Genomic DNA, 14,864 nt, shown 5'->3' on the forward strand with positions numbered 1-14,864 from the left:
CCAAAATCTGCTGCTGCCTCTGTCCAGGCTGAACACCAAGCCCAGCTAGAGCAGAGGGACAGGGAACAGGTGACACAGGGTCAAAGCAAAGATCCTTCATCTACTAAATCACCAATTAAGAATTGCTCTTTTTATTCAAGGCAATCAGTGAAAACAGGGAATGAAGTTTGGCTCAGATTCTTACCAAAAAAAAAAACCCCTGATGGTACAGAGAAGGTCATTAAATGCTTTCATTGATGGAAATGTTCTTGTGGTCGAGCCTGCTGAGGACTGGAATCTCCTACCTTGCTCCACCCCAGCTATAAATCAGCTTTCCCCTACCCTCCTACGAAGGAGGCATTGCCAGCACTGCACAGGAAGGGAGGCACAGGGGGTGAGGTGCAGGGAGGCAGAAGGTGAACACAAACACCTCTGGGCAAGGAAAGCCAAGCTGCAGCGTGGACAGCCCTCGGTAGGGACTGCTGCTGAGGAGATTGGGGCCACATGAATCTTAATGGCTTGGTTTTCCCCTCACCAGAACAAAAGAAAAGATAAAAGTTGTAATGCAACTTGAACCAAGGCAGCTTCATGAGGCACAGGGTGCTGCCTTCCTGCCAGAAAATGCTGCCTTTGGTCTCCTCCTCTGCTCCTTGAGATAGGCCCCCCCTGCCTCTCCTCTCCCCAGCATTTGGCCCCTCTCCCTTCCCCCTGCTCCCAGCACTGGTGGCTACACCTTTGATTAACACAGTGGGGCTCAGCAAAACCTGTAAACACCCACCAAGCCCAAACAGTGCAGAGCTTTTCAGCCCCAGATCTCACGAGATCTCAGACCTTTGTGAAGCCTGAGGGTGCAGAGCCATGGTCTGGAAGTGTGATTCAGTGACCTGTGTCATTGGCAGGGGCCACTGATGGCTCCCTGCCCTCTCACCATGAGCTCCACATCCCTTCCCCTGCCCCAGACCTGAGCTGGAGGAAAGTAATTCATTTTTTGGGTGAGCAGCAGTGCTGGTGGTTGGTTTTAGCACACGGTAGAGTCCAGGCAGGTCATTCCTTGAGCAGGCACAGGGAGATGCCTCCTTGTGTTGCAGGGTAGGGCTGTGTCCCTTGTCCCATGGTCAGTTGTCCCAGCATCTAAAACAATCAGGGACCACCAGAGTCATCTGGTTTATGCAGGAGAGACAAACCAAAGGATTAGTCAATGAAAGAGCTGCTGGAGCTGTGAGGCAAGAGGAGGTGGAGTCCCAAAGATGAAGACATCAATGCATTTGGCTTGTGATGCACCTGGCTCCTTTCAGAGTGGTTCCCAGAACAGATATATTGCAAATAATGGACCAAAAGAAAGCAAGCAGGATGGGCTGATCTGCAGCACATATGCTTCTCCTCATGGGACAGCAGCCTGCCCTGGTTCTTTCCTCACATGGCACACAGTAAGACCACTGATGCTTTTACTGACCAAGCAGCTAAAACATCTACCCAGTTATATTCTGGGCAGACTGAAAACAACAAATAGAGATCTGTCAGCATGTTTTGTCTCACCCTTTTAGGAACAAGTCTCTGAGGTTTTTTAGAGTCCATTTTTAAGAGGCTTTTCCTCTCCCCTCCCTTCCAAATGGCCCTGTTGCTTTTGTTGGATTAAAGTGCAGTCAAACATCACAAAACCAGGGATATGTTTAGTTTCCAGCCCAGTTTCTGGGTAATTTCTGGTTTGTGAGTGGTAATTCCAGTTGTTTGTCCTGCTAGAGGACTGTAATTGCTTTCTATCAGCAGGGTCCCATCTGCTGAGGATCTGCTGGGCAATGCTCTGGCTGTGAGACACACCCCGATGTTGTGCTGCAACATGAGATTATGAGGAGCTTCCGTTGCTGAATTGTGTGATTAAAAGGAACACAGTGGGTCATGAGAGCTGCAGGACAACTGCACAAAGCTCCTTGAGAAGGCTGGACCCTGTCTTTCAGCAGACTCCAGAAAACCAGTCTGCAGTGAAAGAGCAGAGCCTGTGCCTGGCACAGCATCGCTTGCTGAAGCCTCAGGGGAAGAATGCATGTGGGTAAACCCCGGGACTTCAAAGGAATGAGATGAAGGAGGGTTCAGCGCTAGCAAAATTGAAGGTTTTTATAGGATATAAATGGCTTTGTGTCTCATCAAAAGGGTAGAAGTCCCAGGGGTAGAACAAATGATAGAGGTTTTGCAGAAGAGACAGAGGAAGCCAAGTCTGAAAGAAAGAAGTGAATAGATAAGAATGAAAGGAAATAGATGGTGAAAATGGGGTGCAGTAAGGCCTTCTAAGGCTTGCCAGCACTCTTGAGAGTTAATTGGTATTTAAATTTAGGGGTGCTTTAAAGCCTTGGGTTTATTGATTTAGAAGAATCCCACACCCCATAGAACTACACAGGCAGATGTTGTCTACTTGAGACAGTCCTGGCAGTAAATCCAGAGACACTGGTTAAACTGCAAGCAAATACAAATACAAACCCCAAACGCACCAGCAAAGGCCAGCAAGAGCAGTGTGAGACCACACTGTAATAATTTCCCTCTTTTGCCTCAACTCCAATTATACAAAGGCAAAATACCCAGCCAGTCATGCAAGAATGAGGCTTGAGGAGTCTTGGGGCCTCTCTTTTTTGAGGCTGTCTGACAGTGCTCTGTGGCAAACCTCCCCCCATCTGCAGAGGTGTCAGCTGCTGCCCTGGTTTATGCTGAGTTTAACTCTGCAAGGTGGCAGAGGAGCAGCAGGGGGGTTGGCACAGCGGTGGGGACGGCTGCTGCCAGCGGGGCAGAGCTGCAGGGTGGTGGTGACAGAGGGAACAAGGGGCAAGAGGGAGCTGGAGGGTGTAAGACACAAAGAGTTGGGGTCCAAGGGAGGGTCAGAAGGTGGCCAAGGTCTTGCTGTGTCTCTGAGTGATAACCTGTGGCAGGTACAACACAGCAACTGAAGTTCAGGCTCTCTCCTACTGACAGTGTTTGGAAAACAGAAGCTTTGCAGTGTTTTGGTGTTGTTAAATCTCACTGATTTCCGTCATGCTGTTCCAAAGCTGAGCTGGGGGACAGCTAGTGTTTAATCCCTACTGAAAATGAATCAAAACAGGAAACCAGCTCGCTCTGAAGAGCAAACTCGTCTGTAGTGGATCCTGCAGAAGCACCAGAGGCTGAGCCTCAGCTCCAGTTTCACCAGCTGCCCTCACCTCTCTCTTGCAAAAGCTGAGTGCCACTGGCCATGGAGCCATAGGATGAGGATCCCACAGGGATTAGGGTACACCAAGGAAGCTGGGATACTTGAATGTCTGTTCTTTATACTCTTTCCCCACTGCCCATACTGCTATTTGTGTACCTGGTATACCGTGAACAGAAGTGCAGCAGAGGATGCCAGAGAAACAGCTTTGTTGGCAAGTTCTTGAGGATAATATTTATTTCAAAATTCCCTGTTGTTTTTTCCTAGCTGAAAAGCCAGACAAAACAAAAACAGAGAAATGTTGTAGTTTTTTTGGAAAACAGATGCAGTAAAAATGTCCATTTTGGATGAAATGACTAGTTTTGAAATTCTTGGTGCCCAAACTTTTTAAAATAAAATATTTATTGGTTTATATCTTTTCAATATGAAACAGGGGTGTTAGTAAACTGAACATTTAATGAAAGCAGTTCTTTTTGGTTAAAAAGGGATTTCATTTTGCTAGAATAAAAAAAAGTAAAAGCTGAACTTCAACCAAAGGTTTTGACTGGTTCTCTAAGAATCCATGTGCTGATTTGAAACATATGTATGCGTATGTGAATCCATATAGAGGTGCTATATATAAGAATTATTCTTTATACTTTTAAATGTCTTACATAATCAGTTAATTTGCTTCTGCTCCATTAAAACTAAATCTCCCACAGACACGACAGTCTGGTCTAATTATTCACTTAATCCACAATCATTAGCATCAACCAAGTGCTTTTCTCTGTCTTTTAGAAAAAAAGGACTTTGAAGGGTTCTGTGGAACTTTCCAGGATTAAATGTGTGGAAATTGTGAAAAGTGACATCATCATTCCCTGTCAGTACAAATACCCTTTCCAGGTGAGTCTGTCTGTTGACCATACTAAGAGAGGTATCACTTCATTTTGTATTTCAGTAACATTTCCTTCACTGTGCAGTTGTTAATGAACCCAACACTGGGTTCTTTATCAAAGCTACTACTCCAATTTAAATAAGCAAAAGTCAGTGAGGTTAAGAGATGCTTCTGAACAGTCCCTGCTACTCCACTTCCCCACATCATCATTTGGCACATAACTTGCTGGTAAGAGGGCTGCTGTCTCTTTACCTCTGGTGCCTCCCTTGTGAGCAGTGTATCTGGGACTGCTTCTCATGGCTGACTCCTTTCTTTGTCCCCCTCTCCAGATTGTCCATGACAGCTACATCCTCTACGTGTTTGCCCCCAACCGCGAGAGCCGGCAGAGATGGGTCCTCACGCTGAAGGAAGGTAAAAAACCCCTGTGCCCACCTAATTGTGGGAGGTGCTTATGTCTGACCAGTTTTCTCACAAACAATGCAGAGAAAATGTGCAAGAGGAGTCAGTGTCTCCCTTCTCAGCAGGCAAAGTGGTAGTGGGTTATAAAATCGAATTGCTTGTAAATCTGGTGGGTGTGTTTTCAGCAGAAATTTGGACGTGGAATGGTTTATTTGGGTGCCTTAATGTCTGCCAGTGTCTGCAGGGAGGTTTCAGAGGATGGATCAGGCTCTGCTTGGTGGTGCCAAGCAATGGGACAAGAGGCAATGGGCAGAAATGATGCCCAGGAAGTTCCACCTGAACATGAGGAAGAACTTCCCTGTGCAGTGACTGAGCATGGATTGCCCAGAGAGGGTGTGAGGTCTTCCTCCCTGGGGACATTCCAGAACCATCTGGACACAGTCCTGAGCCATGTGCTCTGGGACTACCCTGCTTGAGCAGGGAGGCTGGAATAGGTGACCCACTGTGGTCCCTGCCAGCCTGACCCATTCTGGGATCTTGCTATGATTTGTGTCTTTCTAGAATAAACTCTTAATAAGTTACTGTAATTTGAGGTTTCTTATTCAGGAATAGACAAGGATTTTCCTATGGCTGATTTTTTTAAATAACCTTTTCTACACAAAAGAATTTTCAGCTCTTATTAATAGACTTTTTTGGTTAGGTGACAACCTTTTTAGAGAACCATGAATATTAGGGAACATTTTTGCGGGTAGCTTTCATTTCCTGTTCACCTCCAGCATTGTGCTGTGGTTCACTCGGACGGAGCTGCAGTAACCAACACTGGGGGCAGAGACAAGCAGAGTGCTTGACGTGATGAAGGTGTCAATTAGTTACATAAAAACTGCACCAGGCTTCTGTCATAGCTTTTTTCTGTTTTACAGCACTGCTGCTCTATTGTTCCCTCTGAAAACATTGTGCCTGATGGAGATATTGTGAAGTTCATGCACTGACTCTTGCAATCAGTTATTCCCCTACTCCAAGCTTCTACTTTATTACCTCTTCTCATTCAACAGTTGGAGACTGTCCCCTCCCTTGGACAATTTGAATAGTCTTGAATAGTCCTGCAGAATTGTTTTTGTTCTTTCAGGGAAATTTTTATTACAGATAGAGAGCCTGAGCTTCAAAAAGAAGAACTGCAATCACTCACACAGACATTCAAGACTGGTATTTAAATGTGCAAAAAATGTTTGGTGCTGGTGAATGCCAGCTTGTACAGCTTCTTCTGGACACCAAGGCAAACCAGCAAGTGTCCTGGGAATAATCAATATATGGCCTGCTGGGTTTTATTTCTTTTTATGTGACCCTCCTTCTCTAGTTTTGGTGTTTCGTCATTTTAAAGAGAGTAGGATTCTGTTCTACCACAGCAGAGGGGCTGTCACCAGCAGGAAGTCTATTACTCCACATCACTGGTGGCATTCAATCCTTTTGGGAGAAAGGAAAACATTAATGGAGGAGGTTGATAATGTTCACCAAAGCTTCATTTGAAAATAACAAGAAGCTTCTTTAAAGAGCAGACTATTTCCATTTAGTTCTAGATGACTTTTAGAACTAATGTGGATGCAAATAAATTAATTTTCCCCCTTCTTTTTCTTCCCCTAATGTTTTCCAGAAACAAGATACAACAACAGTTTGGCTTTGAAGTGTCATCCAGATTTTTGGTTAGATGGCAAGTGGAGATGCTGTGCTCAGACAGAGAAGATGGCAGCTGGCTGTGTGGTGTATGACCCCACCAAAAATGGTAAGGGACTTGTTAAGACCATCCTGACCTCGAAAATATTTATTCCTAGCAAAAGTAAAGGATTTAATCTCTCTTGTACAGAACATGAAAAATTATGATGCTACATTTCCATAAAGAGACATGTTCCTGGCTTCTTGAGGTGTTCTGGCTTATCTTTTACTGTATGTGGCATTCTCTTTTCTTGAATTCACATTTTCCTCTGTGTGATGCTTGGTGCTGGTTTTGGGATGAGATGGAGAACTAAGAACTTGATCAACTGTGGTCAGTCAATAAGCCACAACTTTCTTGAGATAAATGTGTTCAACTGTGTTTGTCCAATTTTGACCAAACCGTATTTCCTCTATGGTTTCAATGGCCAAGCATAATCTTTACTTTGTCTCCTGAAAATGAACACAAGTGGTCAATCATTCTTCACCAAAGAAACATCTACCTTGTGGTTTTCACCCTGATTCCTCAAGTAATCTGTACCCCAATTTCCAAGCCCTGCTGAGATTCACTGTGTAGTTGGCACTTCTTGGTCTCAAAGTCCAAAGCTCCCTGTTCAGAGAGTTTGTATCACCTCTATCAATTCATTACATTGGTGGCTTCTCCCTTGGTTTTGCCCTCACCTAATTCAAATTATCTTTCTTGATTTCTTTTCAGCCTCAAAGAAGCCTCTTCCTCCCACTCCTGAAGATAACTGGGTGAGTGCAGTGAGGCTGTCCTTAGTGTCCTGCCCTGAGTGATTAACTACCAGTGGGGAGTATGTCCTTATTAATGTTCACCACAGTGCAGTGACCTAGAATTTCACCTGTGATAACATTCCCTGCGTGTTTTCTGTGCAGTTGAAATTTTTTATATGAAATTCATTGTTTGAAAGTGCCAAAGATGCTCATGCTGCCACCACACCCCAGTGGATGCTCTGGCGTGCTTTGGGGCCTTTGAGCCCAGGGGACACCAGTGCTGCCAGGAAAATACCACTTTAGAGAGCATGCCATTGCTTTTTATGAATATGAATATGAATATGAATATGAATATGACCATTATGTCGCCTAATTTGTGCAGAAATTGTTGCTAGACCCAAAGGAAGCCGTGGTCATGGCCATATATGACTATGAAGCCCAGAACCCGCAGGAGCTGACGTTACAATACAATGAGGAATATTATGTGATTGACAGCTCTGAGGAACATTGGTGGCTGATTCAAGATAAGAATGGGTAAGTCCCCTTTCAACAGCCTATGTACAAACCCCTTCTAATTCCAGTTTGTTCTTCCATTAACACACATGCTGGCCTCTTGTTTAAATTTCGTGAAGCATCCTCTGATTCACAAGGAAAAAGTGATGGAAGGTTATTTAGGGTAACTTTCTTCCCTTTGCCGTTGCTTCAGGCAGCTGGGAAAAAGGATCTGAAAGTTAATTTTACAACAATAAACAGTCCTTAGTTCAGAGTGATATTTGCAGTGATACATAGGGGGGAAAATTGTGAAACTCTGCAATTTTAGAGGCACAATCAGTTGTTTTCTTCTCCAGTAACCCTACTCAATACATAACCACCAGCACTTTTATCATGCAATGAGCAGGCAAAGCTTTCAAGGCTGACTCCTACAGATGCAGAGAAAATCCTGTCTGTCAGCACACTCACACTTGTCTTGCCTCTCAACAGGCATGAGGGCTATGTGCCCAGCAGCTACCTGGTGGAAAAATCACCCGAGAATCTGCAAATGTATGAGTAAGTTGTGCCTGTGTTTTTCTTGTACCTCTGAGTGCCCTGGATTTGAGGCTACAAGTCTCAAATGCCCCCACCCTACCTCACATTCCACCCTGGGGATGCTCCATTCAGAAGCTTTTCAGCAGAAACTTTCCTGGCCTAGAAATGCTGACTCGGAGTCTTTTGATGTTTTCAGGTGGTACAATAAGAACATCAGCAGAAGCAAAGCAGAAACACTGCTCAGGGATGAGGTAAACCAGTGTTATGCATGGGGTGGATGGGAAACAATAATTAATTAATGACAAATGAAGCCTGCGAGGGCTGCTTTGTGTAAAAGAGATGAACCCTGGGTCCCTGCTGTGTTTGTGTCCTTAGTGTGTGATGTGAGATAAAGGACCACCAGCACACCCCCCTTATCGCCACTGTTAGCTGAGCATGGATGGAGCTGTGCCATCCACACACACCCAGTGACTGGGGCAGCTGGAAAACACTGCTTCAGACCACTGTGCCAGCTGGAAACTGTGATTTTAGCTCATCTTTTCTGTCTCTGCAGGAGGCCTGTGCATGCCAGTAGTTCTCTGAAAATCTAACCAATCTTGTGCTGAAGTACTTTGGGTGAAAGCCAAAAGTATGGCTGTGGGTTTTGTATTTTTAATTTTGTGTGTGTGTGTGTGCATGTAAGCACACATCTTTAATTTTGCAGTTGAGCCAGAGTTTTCCAGTGAAGACTGTACTGAAAATACAAAGAATAAGCTTCTTGTTCAAATTTTCCACACAAACACAACCCTAATTTTTAAATCAGCTCTTACATTAACAGGTGGCCCTGTTAATAAACACAAATAAAGTGTTCCTTCTTGCAACAGTAGCATTTTATGGAAATAAGAGCATTTTTGTATGGTTTTAAAAATTCTTGTATAAACTACTACAGGACATGTCCCCACATGGTTTAGTGGTCTTATTTTTTCTTTCGGTCCTACCAGTACAACTCTTCTGTGGTAACTACCCCCATGTGGCTGCAGAGACTTCTGGTTCAAAGCCTTGCAAACCTCACAGCTCCCCCCAGAAATCTGGCCAGGTTTGTGAGTGATCTTTGGCCAGCCTTGGTCAGAAGTGAGAACAGACGGGCAAGAATCGAGCTTAATATAACTTGGGCAGGATGCTGCCTCCAAAACTTGCCCACCTCCAGTCCTAAAGCCCTCACTGTGCATAATCAAATGCTTCTACAGCAGCAGAGAGAGCTTTTTTAGAGCTTCCCTGTGCCAGATATTGTGTGGTGCAGATGCAGCAGATGTTGTGCAGACACTGAAGAGCCAAACCTGGGAAGCTCACAGCTCAGCAGGCTGATCCCACCTGGGCAGAGCTGCACACTGAGAGCCAGCAGCTCATACCCAGGGGATGCAGGAGCAGCTCAGCCTCTGTGTAAAAAAGGAAAGAGGCCCAGGCAGGGTGCACTTGGTGGATTAGCTCTGCATGGAGTGTTGTGGGTGGGTAGGAGACATAAAATGGAGGAAACCTACAGTGTAAAGCAAAGGAGGAGGGGATGAAAAAAGTCAGGCACTTGGGATGCCGGATGAAAAGCTTCTTTTTCTGCAAACAGAAGAAAAAATGTGGGGTTTATTACCAATATATAGGTCAGTACAGCACATTCCAGCCAAACTGTGATGTTAATTCTCCTTTGCCATCTGATCCATCTGGGCCAGTGGGATCATGCCCTGTGAGGCATTTTAGCATTCAGACGAGTAGAAGACAATTACAGTGAAAAGTTAAAAAAGAAAGGTTTTGTGAGTGCCAGAGTGCAGGAGGACTGCTTTCTTACCCATTTATGTTTAGATACTGGATGCCTGGTGTGCCTATGAAAGGGCAGGATCATGTCCAGGGTTTTCCAATTTGTGGTACATGGGTAAATTATTGTTCCTACACTCCCATATGGATTCTCTGGTGTTGGATAAGCTGTGATTTGTTCTGTGGCTGCTCACTCCATGGGGAGCACTCAGAGGGGTTTGCCTTTCCATTTGGCCACACGTTTCATTGAACATGTGTTCTGTCAGATAGGGCTGAGGGCAGTCAATGGATTCAGAATTTCCAGAGGAGAGACTTGGAGGGACAGAGAGGCACACCCACACCCACACGTACTCAGCACAGGAGCCTAAGTCTCATTTCCTCTGAGAGCTCCGAGAGGAAGCTGAGCTGAAAGCACAAACCACCCAAGAGAGACCCGCAGGCCCTGGCCAGCCACCAGAGCTGTGCATGGAACACACCAAGCTCTGTCAGTGGGGTGATGGCTCTTTTTTTTCCTATATTTTTAGCACATCCTCATGACAGGGCTGAAATAAGCACAGCTTTGCCCCCAGCCTGCTTCTTTTTTTTTTTTCCATTATGTCTCTAACCAGTTTTCTCTCCTTTTCTCCTGTTCCAGGGTAGGGAAGGGGCCTTCATGGTGAGAGATTCGAGGCAGCCTGGCATGTACACAGTCTCTGTTTTCACCAAAGCATTAAGGTACAGCTGAGCTCAGCAGCTTTTCACATCAATTACATCAATGAAATGGCTTCTATGAGTGTGTAATCTCTGTATAGTTGTTTTGGCATTAAAACGAGAGAGCAGAAGGCTCATGAAAATGATAGAGGGAAAACACTTCCAAAAAAGGCAGAAGAGTCAGCTGCCAGTCCCAAAGTGTATTAAAGGCTCCACTTCTCCCTGCATCTAAATATGTGCCTATAAATAGTCCCTTGGACATCACTGGGGTTGTCATTCTGATGGCACTGTCCCCTGAAGTGTCAGTAGGATCAACAAGGGCTGTGTGCTGGACTCATCAGAGGTGGGTAGAGCAAGGCAAGTGAAAGGGTTTCAGTGATGGGGCAGAAAGTCGTGTTTCACAAAGAAGAGGCAGACAAACTTAGTACTCAACCTTCTCTTATCAGGAAACCTCAGCCTTTCTCTCGAGATGAGACCATCTGCGAGTGAGAGGGAGGACATGCAAGTACACAGACTTCATTAGCAACTGCAGCTCACTCCTTGCTCCTCCCCCGTTCATTCTGGGGGAAGGTTCTCCCCTTTGCTCACTTGTTTCTGTTTATACCCCAGATCCCTGTCTTTTTGCTGCAAGCTATTTTCTCTCAAAGAAAACCTCCTCTTTTTCAGCACGGACAACAATCCTGTTATAAAGCATTATCACATCAATGAGACAACCGACTTTCCCAAGCGATACTACTTGGCAGAAAAGCACGTGTTTGACTCCATCCCCGACCTCATCAACTACCACCAGCACAACGCAGCAGGTCAGTGAAGCTGATGCTGAACAGAGAAGTTGCTGGTTTGCCAGGTGACTGTTTTGAATTGAGGAGGGCTCCCAAGCCCTCTGTCCTTACAATGAAGTGTTAAATGGCATCACCTTTTCTCCCACTTATTCTGAAATGACCATTTCAGTCCAGCTTCCAGCATTACATCCTCACTCTGGTTGTCCTTCTAAGGCTGACCACAGATGTCATAGTGACATATTATAGAGAGCCCTGGGGGGATATCACCACTGCCAGGTCCTTCTTGAGGTGATCTATCCCTGGGCCTTGATTTGACACAAAGTCAAGGACATGGCCAGGATCCATAGCCAGACATGGTGACTCCCATCCCCACAGTCCAGGAGTACAAAGGGAAACACTGAGCTTCAAAAATACCCTATGAATACAAAGTACCATTTGGAAATTCAACAGAGTTAATAGAGACTCAAAGCTCTGGATGTGAAAACGGGAAATAAGCTGAAAGTGCTCAGAATTGGACTTCCTTCTCACCGGCAGGAAACCAGAGCCTGCACAGAGGTTCAGCTGCCCTCAAGTGGAGCTGAGAACTCAGTGCAATAAATCTGCTTCCAGAGTCCAAGCTGCCCTCTGGGGTGGTGGCAGCCCCGCTCCCCATGGCTGTGGCAGTAATGGGAACCCTCCTGTCCCCGTGTCCCCAGGTCTCGTGACGCGGCTGCGATACGCGGTCTCTTCTTGGAGGAGAAAGGCCCCGATCACCGCAGGGCTCAGCTATGGTAAGGTTCTCTCTACATGGGAATCCCACTCCTGGCTGGTTAGCTGGGTGATCCCGCACATCCCCATGGATACTGATGAATATTCACGTGATTACAGCCACAATAAATAGCTTCGTTCAGGTCACTGCACTGTTCACCAGATTGCCATCTTTGTCATGGCTGTTGATAAATGACTGAACTGATTGTGCAGTGCTTTGAGGGAGGTGATGAGAGCCCCAGGGGCTCAGTGAAGTCAACATTAAATACTAAAATGAATGTTGAACAAAGGGGATGGAAATGGGAGTGTAGAATAATTTGGTGAAAGCCGAGTCCCTCCTGAAAGATGCCTTCATTTGAATATCGTCGTCAATAAAAATTTGCCGGTATCATCTTTACTGTAATTCTTGGAGACTTCAAAGAAACTCCAACTCCATTTTGTGCTGGGTACTGCACATATGCATGGTAGAAACAATCCTCCCTGAAGAACTGGATAGGCAGGACAAAGTGGGGAGAAAGGGGATGTTGTTGTTCCTACCCTTGAACATGACCTGCAGCAGGGTCTAGTCAAATGAGCTACCAAATGTCAGACAGGCAATTTGAAGGAGAGCCAGAAAGTCTCACTTGGAATCCTGCCTCAGTGTTTAATCCACAAAAGCTTTTTGTTTGGCATTCTACTGCTTGATCCCTACTCTTTCTCCCTTGCAATCAACAGGAAAACTGGTCATTAATGCCTCTGAGCTCACCCGTGTGCAGGAGATTGGCAGTGGTCAGTTTGGGGTGGTCTACCTGGGCTACTTGCTGGACAAGACCAAAGTAGCCATAAAGACCATCCGTGAAGGAGCAATGTCAGAGGAGGATTTCATCGAGGAAGCCAAAGTCTTGATGTAAGTGGTAGATTCACCAAGGCAATCACACCCTTTTTGTGGGATTCATAACACTGGACCAAAGTCAGGAATATGAATAGGGAATTCAAACTTGGACTATCTGCTATGTATCTAAGCAGTAAATGGAGAGACTGGTGAACTCTGGTGGCTACAAAGGAAGGCAATTCAAAGTGTGGGTAAATTACTGTGCTTCCAAGTCTACCAATGTCTGGAGTGGTCTTCCAGATCTCTGGTGTTCAGGAATGCAAGGATAATTGATGGTGCCTTTTGGAGAGTAAAGTGGTTTTTCTCAGAAAAAATAATGTAAAACTTAAGGGTAATTTTATTGAAAAGCCTTACCTGTAAAATGTTTTGCTTTGCACAACTGAATATGTATTTTGTTTTATTGACTTTGTTTGCATTTTTTTTGCATTTGCCTCCTGTCAAGACAGACAGAAATTGATTTTATTTTTGTTTGATTGGTTTGATTTTTTGGTGGCCATGACCATTAAAATGGGATGACACTTAGTCCTTGGTCTACACATCTGCAAATGTGGCCTTTGCAACGAGCAGGATGCAGCACTGTGGCATAAGTAGCTATATCTAACACACTTGCTGTGAAGATAGCAGGCACTGAGCCTATTTCTTTCCCACCTTCCCTCCCTATCCCACAGGAAGCTGTCTCACCCCAAGCTAGTCCAGCTTTATGGTGTGTGCTTTGAGGATGCTCCCATCTGCCTGGTGTTCGAGTTCATGGAGAACGGCTGCTTGTCCGACTACCTCAGGAGCCAGCGGGGCAGCTTCTCCAAGGAAACCCTGCTGGGGATGTGCCTGGATGTGTGTGAAGGAATGGCTTATCTGGAACAAAACTCTGTCATCCACAGAGACCTGGTATGTTGGTCCCACGTGGGCTTTTTCTCTGCTCCAGATGGGCTTTTTCCTCTGCTTTCTTCCTTCCTTAATTTCAGCTTCCAGACTCCTCCTGCCTGTCAGTTTATAGGGGATCCTGTATCTGCCCTTATTGCAAAAACAGCACAAATACTTTCGAGAAAAAAAAAAAGCCCTGGAGCACTGATCAATCTATTCCCCTTAATTGTGTTTGGGAGAGAAGAAACAAGCCTAGAAATTTTGTCTTTTTTCCTGAGTGTATTCTTTTGCTCCTCAAGAGCCACAGTACTGACCACTCTTCATGTCTAAAATCAGTGAAGATGACAAAAAGACCTGTTCTAGCATAAGTCACGTATAAACATGCTTTGATGATAAAATACTTTTAATTGAGTGGTTTTCAGGAATGCTCCATCAGTCACTGCTGCAGTTTCACTAGGCATGCAATGACTGTGAGTAGCTGTGGATATTTTAGGGTCTTGCTCTGCCCTTTCTGGGCAACAAGGGCCTGCAAGTCAGACTGACAGTTGAACAGCTTTTCTGGCAATAGGATCATGCTGCAAAATGTCCAGAAAGCATGAGAAGCTCAGGATTCTGTCCTCTTTGTAAGGCACAATGTCACTTTGATGCTCCTTTTTTAAGCATTATCTGCCCTGCAAGGATAAAAGCCCCTGAGAGGTTGTGAGAGTGTTTTAGCTCTGACCTGCTGCCTTTCCACCTTGTTTTCTTGCAGGCTGCCAGGAACTGCCTGGTGGGGGAATCCCACGTGGTCAAAGTGTCCGACTTCGGCATGTCGAGGTAAAGCCGCCGAGGCTGCGCACGGTCCCTGCAGGGTTCTCACAGGATGGGGGTGACTCAGCATTCCCCCTTCTTTTCCTCTCCCAGGATTGTCCTGGATGATCAGTACACCAGCTCTACGGGTACCAAGTTTCCAGTCAAGTGGTCTGCCCCAGAGGTTTTCTCCTACAGCAACTATAGCACCAAATCTGACGTTTGGTCATTCGGTAAGAAACTCTTGTCAAAATGGAGAAGACCCAACAAACCCCAGCTCAGAAAAACAGGGGCTCAGTCCTCAAGTAAACTCTCCTTAACACTGCATCCTCCAGACTCCAAGGGTGTCTTGCCTGAATAATGGCTTAGAAAAGCAAGCCAAAATCATTTAAGTGAAAGAAATTAAAGAAAAGCTAGAGGAGAGGAGAGGAGAGGAGAGGAGAGGAGAGGAGAGGG

At 45.4% G+C, this 14,864-nt stretch overlaps 1 protein-coding gene across 1 annotated transcript in view; it reads left to right on the forward strand.

Moving 5' to 3' along the window:
• ITK (IL2 inducible T-cell kinase) overlaps window positions 1-14,864 on the forward strand; it is a 25,876-nt gene that overhangs the window by 7,166 nt on the left and 3,846 nt on the right. Inside the window, exons 2-15 of the mRNA XM_008628955.2 lie at window positions 3,926-4,030; window positions 4,352-4,433; window positions 6,070-6,198; window positions 6,841-6,881; window positions 7,243-7,394; window positions 7,842-7,907; window positions 8,083-8,137; window positions 10,303-10,382; window positions 11,025-11,161; window positions 11,836-11,910; window positions 12,602-12,773; window positions 13,427-13,643; window positions 14,371-14,435; window positions 14,523-14,641. Coding sequence (XP_008627177.1) covers window positions 3,926-4,030; window positions 4,352-4,433; window positions 6,070-6,198; window positions 6,841-6,881; window positions 7,243-7,394; window positions 7,842-7,907; window positions 8,083-8,137; window positions 10,303-10,382; window positions 11,025-11,161; window positions 11,836-11,910; window positions 12,602-12,773; window positions 13,427-13,643; window positions 14,371-14,435; window positions 14,523-14,641 — 1,495 coding nt within the window. The remainder of the gene's footprint in view (window positions 1-3,925; window positions 4,031-4,351; window positions 4,434-6,069; window positions 6,199-6,840; window positions 6,882-7,242; window positions 7,395-7,841; window positions 7,908-8,082; window positions 8,138-10,302; window positions 10,383-11,024; window positions 11,162-11,835; window positions 11,911-12,601; window positions 12,774-13,426; window positions 13,644-14,370; window positions 14,436-14,522; window positions 14,642-14,864) is intronic.

The sequence above is a fragment of the Corvus brachyrhynchos genome, unplaced genomic scaffold, assembly GCF_000691975.1.
Source record: "Corvus brachyrhynchos isolate BGI_N302 unplaced genomic scaffold, ASM69197v1 scaffold21, whole genome shotgun sequence".
Lineage (NCBI taxonomy): Eukaryota > Metazoa > Chordata > Aves > Passeriformes > Corvidae > Corvus > Corvus brachyrhynchos.